The sequence below is a fragment of the Castor canadensis genome, chromosome 2 (genome assembly GCF_047511655.1).
Source record: "Castor canadensis chromosome 2, mCasCan1.hap1v2, whole genome shotgun sequence".
Taxonomy (NCBI): Eukaryota; Metazoa; Chordata; class Mammalia; order Rodentia; family Castoridae; genus Castor; species Castor canadensis.
Window position 1 is genome coordinate 22,682,598 of NC_133387.1, and position 21,302 is coordinate 22,703,899.

At 50.2% G+C, this 21,302-nt stretch overlaps 1 protein-coding gene across 2 annotated transcripts in view; it reads left to right on the plus strand.

Annotated features, from left to right (window-relative positions):
• Positions 1-21,302, plus strand: part of Plxna4 (plexin A4) — a 416,968-nt gene that overhangs the window by 387,352 nt on the left and 8,314 nt on the right. For both annotated transcript variants that reach the window (XR_012444270.1, XM_074062846.1), the window contains exons 26-31: positions 7,557-7,660; positions 8,145-8,244; positions 9,423-9,613; positions 10,487-10,656; positions 13,547-13,759; positions 20,270-20,420. Coding sequence is in view for 1 of the 2 variants with exons in the window: in XM_074062846.1 (XP_073918947.1) it covers positions 7,557-7,660; positions 8,145-8,244; positions 9,423-9,613; positions 10,487-10,656; positions 13,547-13,759; positions 20,270-20,420 (929 nt within the window). In the remaining variant the exon portion in view is untranslated. The remainder of the gene's footprint in view (positions 1-7,556; positions 7,661-8,144; positions 8,245-9,422; positions 9,614-10,486; positions 10,657-13,546; positions 13,760-20,269; positions 20,421-21,302) is intronic.

Sequence of the window (21,302 nt, forward strand, 5' to 3'; positions counted from 1 at the left end):
AGAGGGCAAGACAGCCAAGAAACCTTCTTAATCTCCTCTGCCCACAATAAGAGCATTGGGCAGAGGCTGCCTCTTCTTTCCTGATGCCCAGCCCCTGGCAAGGCAGAGCAACCTGTCCCAGGCCAGCTCAGGATACAGACGATCCAAGTCACACCTGTCATGGTCCCAAGGAAACTCAGCCCCAGTCCCCTTCCCGCTTGGTGTGGTTTTGGTCCCTCCTTTCATGGTCAAGGTAGCCTTGGCCAGCAATTACTCTTTCCCAGCAGGTTTGTCTCACCACCACCACCACCCCGCCTCTAGCCCTGCCCCAGACATTTCCAGGCATTAAGGAACCAAGATAAGGAACTGTCAGTCAGGGTCCTGCCTACAAACAGAACCAATATCAGACTACACTGGTGTGAAAGCACACCCAAAGGGCATTCTGTTTTCCACTGTCAGTGTGGTGTTCAATAATTACATGAGGTACTCAACACTTTAGTATGAAATAGGCTTCATATCAGATGATTTTGTTTAACCATAGGCTAATGTAAGTGTATGAACATGTTTAAGGAGAGTAGGTTAATCCATTACAGTCCACTGGGCAGGTGTATTAAATGTATTTTTGATTTGCAGTGTGTTCAATTTATGATAGATTGTTTTTTTCGGACATAAATCCATTTGAGTCCACAGATGTGATATCTGTGTGTGGGAAGAAATGAAGAAGGAATTGACCATGTAATTTTGGAGGCTGGCAAGTCCAAATTCTGCAGGGTGAACTGGTAGACCCAGGGAAGAACCAAAGGCCATCTGCAAGCAGAATTCCCACTTGCTCAGGGGTGGTCCATCTTGTTCTATGCAGGCCTTCAACTGGCTGAATAAGGCCCACCCACACTTTGAAGGGTAATCTGCTTTACTCCAAGTTCATTGTCTGAAATGTTAATCTCGTATACTGACACTCTTATCCAGAAGAATGTTAACCAAATATCTAGGCACTCTGGCACAGCCAGCCAAGTTGACACAGAAAAGTAACCACCATCATCACAGGTTGTTGGAATCTGTGAAAGGAAAGATAGTCACAGGGCAGAGGTTGAGACAGTGTGGAGTTATCAAGGCACAATGCCCAGGTGGCAGCCACTGTGAGGGTATGAGCTGTTCCTCGCAGGTTCATGTCCCTTTCTGCTCACAGCTATCTGACAGGTACCCACTGCATCATTCTTCAATGAACCTATCACAAGAGCCTACCTGTTGTAAGCTCTGTGCCAGGCATGGCAACACCAAGGAGAGTAGGAGAAGCTTATCATTTCTGAGCATAGTAGCAGAGGCAGGACATTTTTCTCTCCCAGCTAAGGGTCCTTTTTGCCCTACCCTTCACTCCTGAGAGGAAATCATTGGTGGCATTCTGTTATTCCCTTGAACAGGTAGAGAATCTGCAGCTCAGAGAAGGACAGTGTCTGGGCCCCAGTCACACAGCAGGGAAGTGAAGTACCCATTCCCTTCACATGCAGTCTCCCTGAGGGTCTTTCTTGTTCCTATGCTGCTGCCCATGACCTCCACAGATTTCTATGCTTTAAAGCAAATGTTCTATCAATAGCCCCCAGAACGCCACCACTCCCTCTCTGTCTTGCTGCTCAGGTCACGCTGAAAGGATATATTTTTTCAAAAAACTAATTCCTGTATGCAATAAGAAGATACACTATCTTCTGAGAGAAATATAAAGAGTTCACAGCAGCTGTCTCCCCGTTTGCATTTTCTGCTGCACCTGATGGGAAGGCCAGATAAAGATAATGGGATTTCTTCTTTTTTTTTTTTTTTTTTTTTTATTTCACTTCCCTCTCTCCCTGGAAGGTGGAAGGGTAAGAAATTGGATTGTGAACGTGGCTGTCCTTTGTGCTTGGTGCCTGGAGTAGGGCACAGGGCTGCTGGGCGGAGCTGTTTCTAGAGAGGTCAGAGCTAGCAATTTTCTCCTGGTGCCAGGTGTTTGAATACCGGGTCACCTTTCCTCCTTCCTGCTGCCACCACCTGCCTTTTTAACTCTTCTTTCACCCAATGCACTTCCTGAAGTGACACCATATTCAAGATTATCTGAATAGCAACAATTTCCATTGAGCTGTAGCTACACTCTTCTCGGTCAGCTTGCCTCTCCCTGGCCAGCCCTCCCCAAACATCAGAGCACTTTATAGTTTACAAAGACCCAGTGCCTTCAGAATAGATGATGCACTGCTATTTAGGAATTTCTCTTATGCACCAAGTTTCATGATTCAGTCGTTTTATATTTGAGAACTCATTGATAATAAATTTCTTTTTTTTTTTTATCAAAACACATTTAGATGGTCTACTCCCCTGCCCCCAGATCTTTTTGGTAATCACTCTGACCCTCTCATGACCTTTCTCAGCTCTTATGTGGTCCCTGCTCTAGGCCCTTCAGGGTGGCTGGATGTTGAGGGTATCTAGGTCTGTTCCCTCCTTGGAGCTCACCTGCTGACAGGTATGTGGAGCAGTACAGCCTCCTGTTGAGCCAGTGTGTTGGGAGAGGAGTGGGCTCCTGTGGAAAGCCTGTTCAAAGGGCCCAAGGTTAGGGAGGATGGCTTGGGGCAGAAGTGGAGGCACTGGCTATGAAGTGGGTCCCACGTGGATCCCAAAGGTAGACTTTCATAGTTCTGACTAACCTGGGGGTGGGGGTCTTCTTCCTCCCTTGCCTCTCAGCATCAGCCTCCTACAATGGGGTTGAGGAAAGGCAGTCATAGGAAGCTGGAATGGGGATGGGGAAGAAGGCACTGCCACTAAGGATATCATCTGGTCCCGCTCTGGGAAGGTTCTACCACCAGAAGTTGCCACAAGGAGGCAAGCCCACTCCAGGCACACAACACCCCAGTAGCTCTGGCCCTCGCAGTCACGTGTATACAGTGGATGCCTGGGTACTCACACATTTGCACACACACACAGGTGCACACACCCCTGCAGGCAGGGGACCCTGCAGGCTTTGCAACCAACCCCACGCCCATTCCAGCTTTGGGATCCACGTGGGACCCACTTCATAGCCAGTGCCTCCACTTCTGCCCCAAGCCACCCTCCCTAACCTTGGGCCCTTTGGTTGCTGGTGATCTCTTCCCTCCTCTAAACTCAGCTTCCCACTGCTGACCACACACCTCCTCATAAACTCTGGCAGGGGCACACCCTGTGCACTTACTTCCTCTTCCTGCAGCAGTTCCAAGAACTTCTGGCCCATTTCCTGAACATCCCTGCTTCCAATACCCCATCCGCTCACCACTTTCACCAGGCCCTTGCTGTGTCCACCTTGGACAAAGGTGTCCATTACAGCAGGGTCAGGGCTCCCTGCTTTCTGTTCTCTAAGATCCTCATCTTCCTTCATCCCCATGGCCCTCAACTCAAGTCCAGATGGCCTGACCTGACCTGCTGGATCTTCAAATTCACTTCCTAACTCCCATGTGCCTCTCCAGCTTTTTCTTCCAATTTTCTTCCATAAGGACTCATACTCATGGATCCCTAAAGTGTCACACAAGGGCCACCTCTAGGCCAGAACACTTGTCCCCTTGCCAGTCAGGCAAAGGCCTACTCAGTTCTCCACAGACCCTCTTCCTCCACTGTCCCCATCCAGCCCTCCCCACCCCCACAGCAGCTTCTCCATGTGAGGGGCTCTTTAGGGCGACAGCTTTTGTTTGTTCCATTGCTTGTGTAGCTCTGTCTCCTGGCCTTTGGTACAGTGCCCTGTATACCAAAGCCCCCCCTGTAAATATGATTTGGTGCATGAGTGAGAATGGAGCTCTGAGACCTTCCTGGTCTTATGTTTTCAACATGGTGGCCACAGGAGGTGCCTCTTCTAGTTGGTATTGTATAGATGGGAAAATCGTGTCCAGAGCTGGCCTGGACAGGAGGTTTCAGGAAGGGAGGGAAAAGTGGCCAATGTGGTTCTAGAAGTGTGCTCCAGCCAACAGGATAAATGTAGGGACCTTGAGCCAAAGAAAGTGAGCATTGGGAGTGAGTCTTCTTTACCCACCTAAATTATTCAGTGTCTGAGAGTGTGGAGCTGCCTTGTAGTCATATCCCATACCCTCCTCTGTTCAAGGAGCAGTGGGGTAGCCTACACATGGCCCGTGCTTCTTTCCTGCAGGCCTAGGAATGGAGCTGCCAACACCAGCTGTCCATCCCTTGGCCTTTCTCTCATCAAGATTCAATTGGGATGGCACAGAACAGCATTGTTTTTTACCTTTCTGATATTTCAGAGAAAAGCACATAGCAATTTTTCTGTATGAGGTAACAAAAATAACAGGCTTAAGAACGAGATCTAAAAGCAAAACTGTGTTCCCCTTGATTCCCACCCATGAGCCTCATATTGGTATTTGGGGACACATCCCCAACTGTTTGAGACTAAGAGACAGCAGTAGCTACTCCCTGGTGTTCATGGATCCTAGTGTCTGCAAGCAGGCACTGAGTAGATGGATAAGGGACTGGGAAGCCAGGTGGCCTCTTCCTGCAGCCCTTGACCCTGTGACCAAGCATGTGCATCAGTGGTAAGTGTGTTTTCCCTGCCCACTGCATTGCATCCCTGCTTGTGGTCTCAGCCCATGGGAAAAGCATAAGGCCAGCCCATCAGCACGTGGACTTCAAGGGAGGGGATTCACATGGCCTAAGGAGAACTGCAGTGGCCTGTTGGACTCTTAGAACTTTAAGTGTGAAGTTTATTGGAGACAGCCACCTGCCAGCATCGCAGTCTGCCCACAGTTTAGGGTTTAAGTCCAGCCCTTACTTTCCCTCTCCCCCACTCCCCAACATACGTGGACCTTGGAAGGAGGTACCAAACTACAGTGCCTGTGCTGAGTCCACATAGGCCCTCTCCTCTGAGCATACATAGAGCATAGGGACTCCTCTAGTGGACCTTTGAGGATCCCTGTAGGTGCCTGGTTCAAAGGGCAGCCCAGGAAGTGCCTATGGAAGGCACCTGGGCAGTAGGAGGAACAGTAGTCAGGCATGATGACCTCCAGGTCAGTCTTCCTAACCTGTTTTTTATTATCCCAGTCATAAAGTTAGAGGGACCAGGGACAGTAATCTAAGAGAGCTCTTACTTCTATACCAGTGGATGTGCCTGGTCATGCTTCTCAACTCCAATCATCCCAGGATGCTAGCAGGAGATCACAGTTCACTTCTGACTGTGACCCACTCCCTGCCTGCCATGGGGCATAAGCATATGGATATGAGCTCCTCTGTTTACTCAGTGCAAAATAGGCCATCATTGCTTAGTCCCCAGCCTCCCTCATTCATTTACTTATACATTCATTGAATAAATATTAGGTGCTTCCAATGGTCTCTGTACCTGGGTAACCCAGCTTGTAGGCATCCAACAGCATCGATTCCATCCTCCCAAGACAATCTGTCCTCCTGCATCTGCCCTGGGGAGACATGGCCACCTTCTGCCCTACTTTTTAGAATGGGGACATGGAAGCAGACTGACTCTCATTTTCTCAGACATGACTCAGAGCAGACATGACTCAGAGCCAGGGATGCTAAGTACAGCCATACAGGCTGTGTACTGCACAACTCTGAGAAGAGTTCTGCAACATGGAAGTCGTGCATTGGGGTCCAGAATCAATTACCTGTGGCCATTGCTCAGATCCCATTGAGAATGCTGCAGTTCCATCAGCAGGGGTGCTAGTGTAGCTGCTAAGCTAGATGGCCCTTGGCTGGTACCATCTCATTAAATCCTGACAAGTCTCATGGCCCCTTCACTGTACAAGATTTCCCTGGGGCCTAGTCAGTGACAAAAGAAATACAAAAGACTTACTGTCCTCCATGTCATGCCTCAAAGATGTCTCCCACCCTGTTCGGCCTCTGACTTAACCAGGGGCCACTAGCCATGTGAGCAGGAGAGACCCATTGCCAGTTCCTTGGCACATCCTGCTCTCCACTAGAAGCCACTGCACCATGTATCAGCTGCTTGACAAGCGTGCAAATAATCCTCTTGGTTTAACATGCATGCATGCATGCATGCAGAATTATGTGCAATTTAAAAGGCACAGCAAAAAGATACACACAACACAGTGACAGACAAAAGCACCAGCTACTACGTGCTTCAGAGGGACAGCTCCCTCAGGCCATCACCCTAACTGCCTGTCCCAGGCCCAAACAGCTGCAAGTAATTCCAGCGGTGCCATCTGAGGACTTGGGAATGGGCGTCCCCAGAGACTTCTCTGCTCCATTCAGAAGCAAGCTATCCTTTTGTTTCTGTTCCTTTGAACCCTGGCACTAAACCAGGCAGCAGAGAGGCCTAGGGAACTGGAAGACAAGGCTTGGATATCAGGAGCATCTCTGCTCTCCTTTTGGACCTTTCCCCATCAGTCCCATGGGGAGATAGGGATGGCCACAGCAGCATTACGCACAGTACAGGGAGGAATCAGTCAGGGCTTTTTGCGCCATACATGTGGTGGTCGAGGACCCACAGCCTGGCCTTGGCAGGAAGGAAATGAGGTAGGGAATCTGAACACATTTCTCTGTGGGCCACAGGAAAATCTCCCCAGCAAGTCAGGAAGGGACTATCAGGCAACTCACGACTGTGCCTACGCCTACCCACGCTCTGCCTGGCAGCTGCAAACCAGTGAGCAGGGTCTTGGCTGCCTGGAGATCAGATCTCTGGCTTCTTGGCTAGAACACGTGTTATGTTTAAATTGAAGAGGCAGTTTTTCCTTTTGGGTGTGTGCTTATGAGAATGGTATGCGTGTGTGTGCACACATGTGTGTGCATGTGTGAGGGAGCTTCCAATCACATGGACTTCCATGAGAGCGCATTTCAAGATTGAAATGTGCACTGCATCCACAACACGCGATCTGTACTTAGTAAGGTGGTAGTTTCTGGTTGATGAGAAGCAGGCCCTTATTTCCCCACGTGTAATCATTCAGTGAGCTGCTGACTTGTAGGTATTTGGGCCCAGAAGGAGAAGGTAGGAATGTAAGCATATGCCTTCAGCAGAAAATAATTGTGACAATTATTTTCATGACAAGATCGCTATGATTCACATCAGCTTCGTGAGCAGGAGGGTATTTCTGGGCATAAGAAAGGTTCACACACTTTTACCCAGTCACTCTTTCAAATGTCACCCACATACCCATCGGCTTTAGAGTGCAAGACATATCCCTGGAATGGGTGTGGGTTTCCACAGTGTGGATTTCGCCAGTTCCCGGACTTCTTATCCAGCCTTGGGTGTGCTCAGTGACACTGCCATCTTGCATTACTACTTTGTTCAGCACCTCATTCATTCAACCAGTGCCCACTGAGCATCTGCTTCTTGAAGATGTGGTCATTCCATAGCATACTGGTGATAGGGAAGGACTGGGGATGTTAGCCCCACTTTTGTCACATTGTTTGTTGAGTTAGGATCATAACTAGAACTCAGGGACTCTCTGCATTGAGAGCATCTGCACCCATCCTCGTAGGTGTGTGTGCTGGCATTTGGTTGTCTGTAGGATATGGCCTTGAGGTGTCACTGTGCAGGTTTCTACACAGTTGTCCTCAGGGTTCTCCAAACAGGGCTAGGAGGCCTCTCTGAGATGCCACCACCCTCCCTGCAGAGTGGCGACAAGGAAGTGGGGCAAGGATGATCCTGCAGGATGAAGACATCACCACCAAGATTGAGAATGACTGGAAGAGACTCAACACCCTAGCCCACTATCAGGTGAGATGCATGTGGAGGATGGAAACTGGCCATCTCCCCAAAACTCTCAAGCCAAGGCTAGACCCCAAGGCTCCAATCCATTCTTCACCAGTGTTTCCTGTTCCCTTGATTGCCTAGGAGAGACTAATGCTACCCAGCCAAGGAACCCTAGCCTTTTGGAGATCAGAAGCTGACGTGTGTTCCCTGCAGGGCATGGCAGAGTCCCCAAGGAAAAGCCCTTCCTTAGAAGGTCTCCTAGGCATTTAAGGCTGGGAGTCTCCTGGAGGCCCTGGGGGAGAGAAGGGCCTGCATGTGTGAACCATATAACAGAACACAGCTTTAGGACTCAGAACCATGTCTTCAAAAAGGGGACAGCCTTCAAAGCACCCAAGCTCTCTAAAAAGATGCCAGATGTCCTTTAGGACCAAGTTAACCCTGGTTTGTCCATATGTCCTGGGATGGCCAAATTTCTGTGCCCAGGCCCTTAGAAGTCTCTTCTTTGTAGGTGCCAGATGGTTCTTTGGTAGCTTTAGTGTCCAAGCAGGTGACAGCCTATAATGCAGTGAACAACTCCACAGTCTCCAGGACCTCAGCAAGTAAATATGGTAAGATCTCATCCAGTGGCAGGAGACTTGGGGGTGTATGAGCAGCTGTTGTCATCAGACCCAGGGTACAGGAGTGGAGGGTTGGGGGCTGACCATTAGGGAGGAGAGTCAGGCTAGGGCAGAGGCTTCTGGCTATAGCTGGTAAGCCGAATGTGTAAGCCTGAACTTCATCTATAAGCAAAAGAAGACCTAACCTTCATGAGTGTCTTATAGTCTCTAAGACATTTTCCCTTTTGTGGTGCTCATTATCTCAGATCATGTTCATAACAATCCAGTGAATTAAATAATTATTATTTCCCCCTATTATGCAGATTGGTAAATTATAACTCAGAGGCACAGAGGCTAAATGACTGGTAAAGGTTACACGTTATTACGCAGTGGAGCAAGGGGGCAGGCCCAGGTCTAAGGTTCTGAGATGGAAGGGCAAGGGTGCTGGGCGTGGGGTAAAAGCCCTGGGAGACTTCCCTCTTCTGCCACTATCTGTGTGCTTGGGGGCCCATCACCCCCAAAGGGTGAGCCTCGGTGTTCTTACCAGCAAAATAGGGATTGGGGAAAAGAGCAAACAAACTTCATAGAACATTCTGGATCATAAAGAGATGATTACATAGACAGTTCCTGCACACAGCAGGACATCGTTCTTTGCCTGCGTCATCCTCAGTTCACATACTTGACAAATATTGACAGGGATTTCAGCAAATACGTGGGAAGAACTGACCCAGGCCAGAGGGGAGGATGAAGGTGAGCAGGTGCCCCAGTGGTTCCTCAGCTGGCCAACATTTATTAAGGGAGACAGGCTACCTGTCCTCAACTGTGTACTTAATCGGCTACACAGAGCACATTGTGCCACAGGACTTGAGAACACTTACAAGGAAAAGTGTAAAAGAAGTACAAGCGCATATTTTTACAAATTGAATAATTAAGGGTTGACGCAATGTAAAACAGGAGGGAGGATGGGGGGAACCTGAGTGGGTGGAATTAGCCACAGATAGTTTCTGGGAGCTGGCAGGAAAGGCATCCATGCTTCAGGGAATGCGCCAAACCCAGGCGAGGTGACAGCGCCAGCCAATTGCAGGAGGAATGAATAGTCGGTCTTGGCTGGGGGAGGGGTGTGCAGTGCCTCATTGGGCTCAGGGCAGTGTGACCACACACATCCTGGGTTGTGGTCCTCGAATCCGCAGAAAATATGATCCGGTACACGGGCAGCCCTGACAGTCTCCGCTCCCGAACACCCATGATCACCCCTGACCTGGAGAGCGGAGTCAAGATGTGGCATCTCGTGAAGAACCATGAGCACGGGGACCAGAAGGAGGGAGATCGGGGGAGCAAGATGGTGTCTGAGATCTATCTGACACGACTACTGGCCACAAAGGTAGGGGACATGGGGGACAGGAGAGCAGGGTGCAGAGAGCCTGTGGGGCTCAGGTAAGGGGCTTCATTTACCCACAGAAAGGCCAGAGCTGGCCCACCCCTAGCAGCTGTGCTCCTGATTACCTTATTACCCATCCACAGTGTCATGCTCACCCAGCCCCAGGACCTCTTCTTGAGACTGAGCCCCAGAATCCTGTTCAACCCAGTGTAGTCCAAAGTTTTATTCTCACCCCTACTCAGTGCGCTTGCTCAGATACACAGACGCTGACTACGTCTACTCACATTCTTCGGCCAGGCATTATGAAAGAACCATTTCTTCTCTGGGGTATCATAACCATCGCTAGGGATGGAGGGAAGATGGGACTCCATCAGTGACTTCCCAGACTCCATTTCGAATCATAGAGCTGGGCACGTTCCACGCCTGCAGTTTGAGCCTTTCTCTCCTGAGACTGGGCTCCCTTGGCTCTCTGCAGAGCCAAATGAGTAACTGTTCATTAGCCGGTGTACATAGTGCCCACGCAAACCAACAGATCGTGCTTGTCTGCTCTGACTGAGCGTGTGCTCATTAGCATTTGTGAAAAGTGCTAAAGCCACACCACCAGAGCTTGTAAAACCACACCGTGTGGCTGGCAGTGGAAGGCTCACTGGGGCCCCGTCATGACTGATTTGTCTACTGTCCACGTGCTGGGGACGTTTAGAGCTTCCAGAGACGATGAAAGGGAAAAAGATGTAATGCGTGGGATACCTGGTTCCCCCCAGGCAAGGCATGCTGCACACTGTCCTTCCCTCCGTGCCCTGCCCACAAGGCAGCTTTGCAAACCCCTCCTTAGAGGTGCACAGGTGCAGCTCAGTGTGAGTATATCCCCCTCCCCAGGGCACGCTGCAGAAGTTTGTGGATGACCTCTTTGAGACCATCTTCAGCACAGCCCACCGTGGCTCTGCCCTGCCACTGGCTATCAAATACATGTTCGACTTCCTGGATGAACAGGCTGATAAACATGGCATTCATGACCCTCACGTACGCCACACCTGGAAGAGCAACTGGTGAGTGAGGGGAGGTAGGGATCAAAAAAGGCCCAGTGACCTGCCCACCCAGCTCCGAGTCGGGGTGGTAGGACTTCAGGCCACCAAGCTGGTGGTCCTCCACCTTCCTCAGAAGGGGCTTTGTGCAGGCTTTTTCTCTGGCCCTCATCATCCTCTCTTACTGTGCTTCTGTACTCTCTTCCCTCTCCTCCAATCTATCGATGTGTCTTCCTTCCAATCAACCATCAATGAGTTAGTCAATGAACATGTAGCTCAGTGAGCAAAGAAATAATAAGCCAGTGTCATAGCCAGATTATTCACAGCCAAGTACCTCCTGGGTACAGGGCTGTATGGTAGACAATGAGAGTTCTAGACTAGTCAGACATGGCTCCTGCCCTCAGTGAGCTGGCAGACGAGGCTATGAGAAAGGATGTCACTTTCTGAACCTATCTGAAGTAGATACCTTAGAATCTGTCTTCTGCTCAGCCCAGCAACCCTGGGGGGAGCCGTTCATGCTCTAGGTCCTTCTGGTCTGGCCTCCCTGCTGCATGCCTCTCGGAAGGGTACCATTTATTTCCCCCATCTTCTTGGCTGTCTGGGGGCATACCCCAGCCTTGGAAGTCTGCTGTCAGTGAGTCTTCTTACTAGAATGTCAGTAGCCATCAGGATGTAAAAGCTGCCCTGCCCAGACCTTCTCTTGGCCTTGGCAGGGGAAAGCTAGCTCTTTCCAGATCTATTATGTGCCCCTAGTAGCCCATCATAGAAATAGCCCTTCAGTGGTATTTATACCATGTGGTTTTGGCCTGATTTTTCCTGCTGGGGTCACACCTAATCCAAGACTGTCCCAGGGGTTGAGGCAGAGCCTCCCTTTAGGCCAGAAACTCAGGTATTTTACACAGAACCCCAGGCCAGGTGAAGGAAATCCTAGGAAGTGGGCAGAAACATGGGGTTTAAGTTCTCCCCTCACAGAACACTTCCCTGATCCTGGCCTGACCTATTGCTACTCTGGGCAAGATGCACTCAGTGGAGAATTATTGGATCTGCATACAGACTTGACTTTATTGTCCCTGATTGCAAAGAGATTGTTCTTTTATTCCTGGCTGAGGTATAGCTCACCTCTCCCTCCCCTTCTTCCACTGTTCCCTACCTGTGCTCTTTTAAATACACCTCCTGCTCATTTAGTCTGAGTAGCTGCAATCAGCCGGAGATTAGTGGCACCACTAATGTTAATAATATGCTAATATTTCATCAGGCAGAAGCCTCTTAGCACCTTGGCCTCTCTGTTGATGTGTCAGTCATCACAACTGGCTTAAGGAGTGAAGTAAATGTGGGTTTGGGCATCCTGGGTGGGGCTTCTGGGAAATATAGGAAAATGTGAATGGGGGACTTAGATAGCTGGGAAACTGAGTCCCTCACTCAGGACCCTGAGCCCAGCAGTAATGGTCTCCCCTTAGGAAGGTCAGGCATCTACCACGATCCTGCTTCAGTTGTGGTTATCTGAGCTATCCCAATGCCACCCATTCTTTCCTGTTCCGGATTTCCAGTGACAGAGCAAATGCCACCAAATGTTGTCAAGTCTCAGTGCTTGCTGGGTCATGCATGGCACTCTTTGTAGGGACTTAACAAATACTTGTTGATTGATTGGCAACCATGAGTGTCACGGCTTACTGTATTTATAGCATTTGTTGTTTGAACATACCGGCTGCTGGCGGACACAGGAAGTACAGAAATACTGTACTCAGTGCATCAAAATAATGGAATTCAAAGAGTTTAAGTTCTGAGAGGAAAGCCAAATGCATGCCGGCATTATAACTATCACCAACAGCGAGAACAACCTCCCAAACAACAATAAAACATCAGGGAAATGGCAGGAGCAAAGAGGTAGGAGCAGAGGGAAGGAAATAAGTACTCCGTTCCTGGGCTCCACCCCCCTCCTCAGGGGCATCTCAGCCACAGAGCAAGAGCCAGCAGGGAGAATGCAGCCCAGAGAGGCAGGGACCAGCTTCTGCCAGGACCCTTGCTGGCAATAGACGGTGACCACATGACAGGCCTGCCATGCAGTTTTCTCCTCTTCATCCCAGTTCACATAATTCCCCACCTGCAGCCTGTCCTCAACCAGCTAAGGGACTACCTGTGCATGTTTTAAATCACACACCATTGAGTGTGCATGCCCTCTGGGTATGTTTGGTGCCTCCTTCCTACCAGTTACCCACTTTTGGTGCCATGTCTGTCTTTCCCACAAGCCCTGTGGTGTGCAGGTCTTTTGGGATGGAGGATGTCTTCCTCCTCACTGCCTCCCCCTGGCTGGCCCAGGCGATGCTGCATGGACTGCAGGAAGTAGAAGATAAGCCGGCACAATGGGGCAGAAGAGAGGCTGAATGCAGTATGGCAGCTTAGAGAGGAAGCATCACTTAGCAGCACTTGCTCTCAGCCTTGTGCTGATACCAGGCAGTATGGAGCCCATGGACCATTCATGGAGGAAGGGTGTAGCTTCCACCAAGTCATTTCAGGCAGCAGAGGGTCAGACCTAAGCCTAGATTCCAGGTGGTTCCCTAAACCTTGCCAGGTACAGGGGTCAGGTAGTGAACTCCCATCATAGCTGTTTCCCATGCCAAAGGGAAGTTGCTGAATCCCGCGTCACAGCTGGGTACCAAGTCCTATCCAGTGCCTTCCAGCAGTGTATCACTACATGAACCATTCAACCCTGCTCACCTGCAGCTTCCCGGGAGGTAAATTGGGGCCCAGGAGAGCTGCCCCACATCTCCTCCTTAGCATATCGCATTGCCAGCTCAGGAAGAGCTTCTAAGCAGCGGAGCTCCCTCATCACCACTTCTTCTCCAGAGAGCTCTCTGGTCATGTGACAGCCAACTGTCCCCTCATTCCTCACTCTATGCCTCTTCCCTCCACACAGCCTGCCTTTGCGGTTTTGGGTCAACATGATCAAGAACCCACAGTTTGTGTTTGACATCCATAAGAACAGCATCACGGATGCCTGCCTCTCCGTGGTGGCCCAGACCTTCATGGACTCCTGCTCCACATCGGAGCACCGGCTGGGCAAGGACTCACCCTCCAACAAGCTGCTCTATGCCAAGGACATCCCCAGCTACAAGAACTGGGTGGAAAGGTGAGTGTCAGCTCTAGTCTTCCAGCTGGAATGAACGAGCCGCTTCCATAGGCCAGAGGTTCCTTCCCCTCAAAAGCAAGCTGGTGTTTCTAGACTGGTCACTCACAAAGCTGGTTCTGCAGTTGCCACACCCACATCCCAGCAAACAGTGGGAACCAGAGCTCCCCAAGCACTCCACTTCCGTTATGGAAGGACATGGATCTTGGGGACTAGAGGGTCCTCTAGGCCTGCTCGGATGCTGTCTCCACCCATACATGCATGCATGAATACATACTGCACATACATATTCACATACATACCACACATGGCATGTGCCATGTACACAAACCTCATGTACATGCACAGCATACGTACACACGTCGTGTATACATGCATCCATTCTATGTATGCATACTGTATATACACGGCACCCATGCAATATATACATGCACACATGTCATATAGACATGCATGCACAGCATGCATGCACATATTCATACATGCAAATATACCACACTTACATTCATACATCCCACACAATGAATGCATAGTATACACACAGGCCCTGCCTACATAGCACATATGCATGTGTGCATGTCATGCATACGTACTGTGATAAGACTGCTGGAGGCCTCAAGTCATCTCTCCTGTTCATCTGGCAGTTCTCCCAGAGTTTCATGGGGATGTCATTGTCACTCTCTGAACAGCTTCTCACTGTCTCCGTTTCTTGACTCTTGCATGACAAGCTCTTCATGTCCTGGGTCGTGTAGCATTTGCTCAGCCATCATGCCCCTATCTGGTCACCATTGTCTCAGTGCTTCTGTGACTGTGGGCCACCTGTCAGCCATGAGCCTGGCTCTCAGGTAGCATTCCTGGTTTATCTGGTGGTATCAGCTCCATACGCCAAGTGTCTAAGTTATGCAACCTATGCAACTGGCTGGAGTTTATGCATCACTGTAGCCCTGAAATATAAGAGGACAGGAATCAGAACCTCTTGTTACACCTGTCAAGGTGAAGAAATATACATACAGAATGGCTAAGTAGTCAACCCAAGATGATTTAAGGGCAGAGATGAAACTAGGTCCCAAGTATCTCAGCCAACACCTAAAATCTTTCTAGTGTTTGTGCTACTTGCAGATAGGGTCTCTGCCAATTCACATGGTGCCTCTGTGAGGATTAAGGTGGCCTTCCTACAGAAGGAAGTAGCCCTACTCTAAAGTACATGGTTTGCTGAATGATGGGCTAGTTGAAGTTCCACCCAGCCCTCTGGTCCAAGTTCACCTTGTACAATAAACATGTACAGCTGTGTATGGCAGTCCTAGTTTTAACTCTTTCCCAAGTACCTTAAAGATAGGAAATTTGGATGAAACTTCAGATTTGGTGCCTTTTTGAAGAGTAAGAGACCATAAATTGTTCTTGTATTAGTGATTGAAGACAAAACAAATTGTATTGTTTAACCCATAGCAGAGAGAGGCAGTCTCCATCTTTACACTGGAAATTGCCTTCCCTGATAAGGTAGGGTGGACTCCTGATACCTCAATGGAGTAGTTTTGCTTACAGGGTTTGTTTTCCTGTCTGGTTTTTTGGTTTTGTTTTTATATCTTTCTCTCCCTGCTTACTGCTGCCCATGGTGGGCACGGCACCTTGGCAGTCAACTAGAGTCATCTCTTTGTCCTGGTGTTGGATTGTGGTTAAGTCCCTGAGGGAGACTCTCACCTCCATTTACGTAGACAGCGCTGATTCTTCCTACAACAGCACTGCCAGGAACATGCTCTTGTGTGTGAACAGCCAGCTCTTCAGAAGAAAGAGAAGAAAAGACAGAGGCTGGAGTTGGTCATCCCTGTGAAGACACAGGGTCACTACCCTAGAGCCCCCAGCAAAGGCGGGGAGCTGGGTAGTGAAGGGCAGAACATTTAGAAAACCCTGCCATACGAACACCTCCCAGAATAAGCCTGGTTAGTCAGAGTGCCTGGCTGTACTCACAGCCCTCCCTTCACTTGGTGCAGAATGAAGTCCATACCACGGACTGCCACAGGTTACCAGAAACCTCAGCCATTGGGTTATATTTAGAGGTGGATCAATGGCCTCCATTTCTTATCCTACTGGCTTCTTAGCAGCCACTGGTTCTCAGAAGAGTCATCTTTCTCTTGATTGAGGACCCAAATTCTTCCTTCTCTCATTAGGGTGGGAGAACAAAGTCAGGGGGATTGGGAAAACAGCATGGAGGACAGGTCGGGAGGACGAAACAAGGGCTTCTTTACTTGGCAATGAATGGACCCAGTTCATTGCTATCCTCCAACCATCTCCCACACATCTTTGCACCATCTACCCACCAGTCAACCTGTTCCCTTCCCTGTCTTCATTGCCCCCTTGGGATTCCGCTTTTGATCAGATCTAGAGAAAAGGGGGATAGGCTGTTTCACCTGAGCCAGTAACTGCCTCCCTGACCTCAGAGCAGAGCTTAGCGTGATGCCCATGGCGCTTCTGTCATGACTGATCATCATTTCTGTCATTACAAGTAGCAATGAAGCCTGCTAGTGTAGCTGGAACTGCCTTTACTTCAGGTCATCCCTATGGCACCACTGGTCTCACTCATCTGTGCTCCATAGTCTTTCCCTATACGTGAGCAGAGAAGAGTCACTGTTGGCCCATCAATGACTGGACTCTGGGGTGCCAGATGTTTAAATGCCATCTACTCTATGTGCCATGGCATGAAGAAAGCTAAAGAGTTAAATATTTAACTAACGAAGCCTTTCACTCAGCATAGGAAATGGTAACGCCTGCCCTGGGAGCAATGGTAGGGGAAGCGTGGATGCTCCATTAGCTTAGGCATCCACCCAGCAGGCAGATGCTGATGGGCTCCAACATGGTGTCCTGAGCACTTGGGATACGATGCACTTGACCCTTCTCTTACAGCTCTCATGGTCAGGTGCTCAGTAGGTCACTGGAGCTGTAATGGTAGGGACTCAGGAGTGAGGCCCTCATGCTGCCAGGCCTCAAGACATCAACCAGCTCACAGAGGCCTTTGAAAGCCAAGTTCAGGGACATCATAGCGTCAAGCTCAAAATGCCTTTCACATCTGCATCTCCATGCCCACCATCACACTTGGCACAGGATCTCTGCCAGTTCTGCCTCTATCCCATCCCTCTGCAGACTGGCCAACACTGGGGTCCAGCCCTCAGGGGTCTTGCCCCACACAGCAGCTCCTAGAAAACTGAGGTCCAGTCCCCAGGGGTGCAAACTCAGCAGGAGAGCTGCCTAAGGCCAGGGGGTGGGATCCAGCCCCTCCTCCGCAGGGTAGGCCTTGGCCAACCTCCCTTGCTGCCAGACCTGGCCAGACCCAGGGAGTTGTAGAGGACTTTCAGAGCATCAGTCCCTTCGGAAGAAGGGCTCACCTACAGGCGGAAATCCCACAGGAGCAAGTTCCAGTACAGGGGTCCAGGCTGACCTTTCCCTTTCCTGCTGCACAGCCCATTGATGAGAACACTTGTTTGAAGTTTATTAATGGGGCTTAATTGCATTTTTCACAATCAATGAGGCATCTCAGAGGAGGATCCCAGCACAGAGGCCAGCATAGCTGAGTGAGAAGGAAGGGGCTGTGCACACAGCAAAGAAGGCACCTCTCAGGGTTTGTTCAGGCTCAGGGGGCTGCTTGGCTGGGGGAGAGCTGAACAGAGCCCTGGAGGGGGTGGGGAACAGTCTAGGGAGCATTAATGAAGCCCTGAAAAGATGGGGCCACTCAACAGGCAGCCTAGGGCAGAGAACAGGGCAGAAAGTCAGCAAGACTTAGCCCCACACCCATTAGGGTACTGAGCTGCCTATAGACACTCAGCTCCACTCATTCAGAACTTGCTAAGGATGAGGTCATGTGATTGATCCACCCGCAGGCTACTGTGGGGCCACAGACATGCACTGGTCCAATCCAGCTCCCCAAGACAGGCAAGTGAGAAGGAATGATGCTGCTCAGTGGGGACCTGAGTTAAGGAAAAGAACACAAGGCACATCCAAGCGAGCCTGTCCCCACCAGCTTCAGACAAGAAGGTCCAGGTTGTTGCCCTCACCCCACTCCACTCTCCACCTCCTAGCCCTCCCCATCCTCTCCCTTTCTCTCTCCTTCCCCACTCACCGCATAACTTTCTAAATAGTCTCATTGAAGAAATGCAATGGGCTGTGAGTGCCCTGCATGAGGCAAGCCATTGCAGGGGAGAAAGTGCTGGGCATCTGCTGTTTCCAGTTGAAAAGTGTCCATTCCATGTGCAGGTGGTGGTCCCTAGATTGGGAAAAAAGAGGGGTCCTGGAGCTGTTTTCAAAAAGTTGGACAGAATCATCCCTCTCCCTAAGACACGCTTCAGGGTTAGGGAATGGGAATAGAGGAGCCTTTACTTCCCGTGACATTTACCTCTTCTGTGTGAACCCAGGTTTTTCATCCTGGTCGTAGGCTTTGTGGGTGACAAAGTGGAACTGTTGAATGGAGCCTTGGACCTGGCGGTTTTAGCATAGCTGCATAGCCAGCTGAAGGCCACAGCACCAAAAGCAAGAAAACACTGTTGGGGCTTCTCACCAAGGTGGCCCAAAAGATAACCTTTTTTGGCAAGCTGTTTTGCTTGGCAGGTGTGGGAGCCATGAGACGGCCAATGATACAAATTTCCTTGGAAATGACAAGGTTGGGGACCACCGTGAAACCCCCGGTCTCCTCTGTAAAATGGATCATTGGCATTTATTGTGATCCGGAAATGGTGGCAATGAGTTGAGGCTTTCACTGGAACTTCTATTTCCCAAGTGTCATCAAACACTCCAAACCTGGGCTGGGGCTATGGCTTAAGTGATAAGAGCTACCCAGCAAGGGAGAGATCTTGAGTTCAAACCCTGGTCTCCCTCCCCACTGAAGCAACAAATCATCCAAACCCTGTATACTGGGAACCTGGGGATATGCTCTGGGGTAGGCTGAAGGCCTTGAAGGCAACCAGCTCTTCTGGGAATGGAGCCAAGGAACCAAAATGAAGCAGGACAAGGATAAGAGGCCTGCAGGCCAGGACAGAGTGTCATGCAGGGGACCCTGAGACTGCTTTGAGAAAGGCCACAGCCCTAGGTGCTTGTGCCTGTCTCAGCAGCAAATCACGTGGGCCGAGACCTCCACTTCAGCCAAAATACAATCAGTTTTGAGAGCCACAGGAGTTCACCCTTGACCAGCTCTTTCCCTGGCCTTTGCCTTTCCCACAGTGCACACTAGGCTTCCTCTCCCTACTTCTGCCTTCCATGACACCTTCTCCTTCCTGCTTGCCCTTCCCACACACTCAGCAACAGGCCTGAATCCCGGCAGGGCTTTATCCTAGAGTGTCCTGGTGGCAAATTGAGCTGTCATTCTATTGCAGGCCATTGAGCCAATGGCAGGAGGAGCACTCAAGTGCCATTCCTGCCAGTCTGTCACCCTAGTCCTGGGCACTGCAGAGGACAGGTGGAAGTCAAGGAAACAACATAAGGCCAATGATTGAAGCAATGGGGGATGTGGGGAAAGATGCAGGACCAGAGGGCAGGGCAAGACTGCCCTGAGCTACTGAGAACGCCCGTGTACGTGCTCATGAGCACGTAAAGCCTTGAGACCTAGGAACACCGACCCAGGGGCATCACTGGCCCCAGCTCACCCCAAGAGTGAGTGCCTCTCTCTAAACCGAGTGCCATGACCTTATCCCATCCCTGCCCTGGTGACTGTGGCCCTTCCCAGATTCTAGTTCCTCAGGCTATTCTACAGGCCAGCAGCCCCAGGGAGTTAGTGTGGGCTTGGCTGGGTCATCACAAGCCCCTTGAGCTTGTCAATGCCTCCCTGTCTTTGTCACTACTCTCTCTCTCTCTCTCTGCCATCTATGGGCACCAAATCATATAGGACAAAGTGAGAAGTTGCTGTCTTTGGGGCACTGGGGGCTTTCGGTTCCTCATTAGGAAACTGCACAACCCCCCTCTGGCAGAGGAGTTCAGGTCTGGTGCATAAAATGTCAAATTGCAGAAATTAAAAATGTAAATGCTGGCATCTAATTAACCAGTTGACAGCAGTGCACAGCTGCAAGTGACAGTGACTGATTGCCTTCTGCCAGCCTCTCTCTCCCAGCAGCTCCTACCCTTCCCTTGTTTAACCCCCAGAGAACAGGGGACACTGGGGAAGAACGAGCCCTCCAGTCTCTTTCTGGAGGAGACTGCATCTGCGGGAGGGGAGTTGGAGGGACACAAGGCAGGATGGAGCACTGTGTGGGTGCTGGGAGCAAAGTGGGTGCTAGAGGCAGAGCCCCTGTGACTCCTGGTCCCTCTCTGTCCGCCCTCCCACAATGTCTTGGTCATTCCCCAACCCTTGCCTCTGTTTTTTGTATCTGGAGCTGGGTCTATGCAGCTACCCAAATGGGACAAATATCACTGTGGTCCCCAGGTGATCACAGCATAGGCCCCCACTCCCTGGAGTGGCCCCAGTGCTGGGAGCTTCCATCTTTCCTGTGTACTATCTGTACAAGACCCCAGCTTCTCTCCCACTCCCGCCCCACACAGGTATTACTCAGACATTGGGAAAATGCCAGCGATCAGCGACCAGGACATGAATGCGTATCTGGCTGAGCAGTCCCGGATGCATATGAATGAGTTCAACACCATGAGCGCACTCTCAGAGATCTTCTCCTACGTGGGCAAGTATAGTGAGGAGGTGAGTCCTGTTGGTCCAACCTGTCGGGAAGAAGTTGGGCAGAGATGGAAGGCAGGCTGCATGCCTCCATGCAGAAGAACAGCCCTTTGGACACCCTTCACTGCCTCTGCTGGGGAAACCACCAGCCTGGCCATTGGCTGTGCAATGAAGACTGGGACACTCCATTCCACACATTCTGCATCAACCTCTGGTCTTTCCAGATAGATGGAAATCTGCTTCTTCCATTGTTCCTCTTTTTTATTGTCCACACACACACCATTCCTCTATTTATTTTTCCATTTTTTTTGATCTAGTTTTCTTTGAACAAGAACCTCCCCACTCTTGTGGACGGACCCTATGCTATGGTGTGGTGCGATGTAGAAAAAAACAAAATAGAATCAGAATGGAATAGAGACTAGACTAGAGTAGTGTAGGGTATGGTAGGGTAGGTAGGGTAGAGTACGGTAGGGTAGGGTAGGATAGGATAGATCCCACCAGAATAGAATAGGAATGGAATGAAATGGAATGGAATGAAATGGATTGTGTTCTTAGTTGTGTTCCCTACTCAGAAATTCCCATCTGGGATTGCTGCCCTATGGACTCTGCCTTCTTTCTGCTCAGTACAAAGGTGGTCTGGGAGTTTCTTGGCCACAAAGGTGATTTAGAACCCAGATTCCTTTCATGTGAGCACTCACCATAGCCTTCTCTGAATGGAAGGTAGTAACAGGAGCTGAGGCCGGTACCCCAAGGTCTCCTCTACCACTCACAGCCTTATAACCCAGAGAGGTGTCCCAGGACCTGGTGTCTTGCGGGCCATGAGATGCACATTCTGTGACCCTCAAGTCAAAGGAAAGCCAGCAATGAGTTCCTTAGTGGAGGAAGCCCTAGTATCAGTCTGTAGGC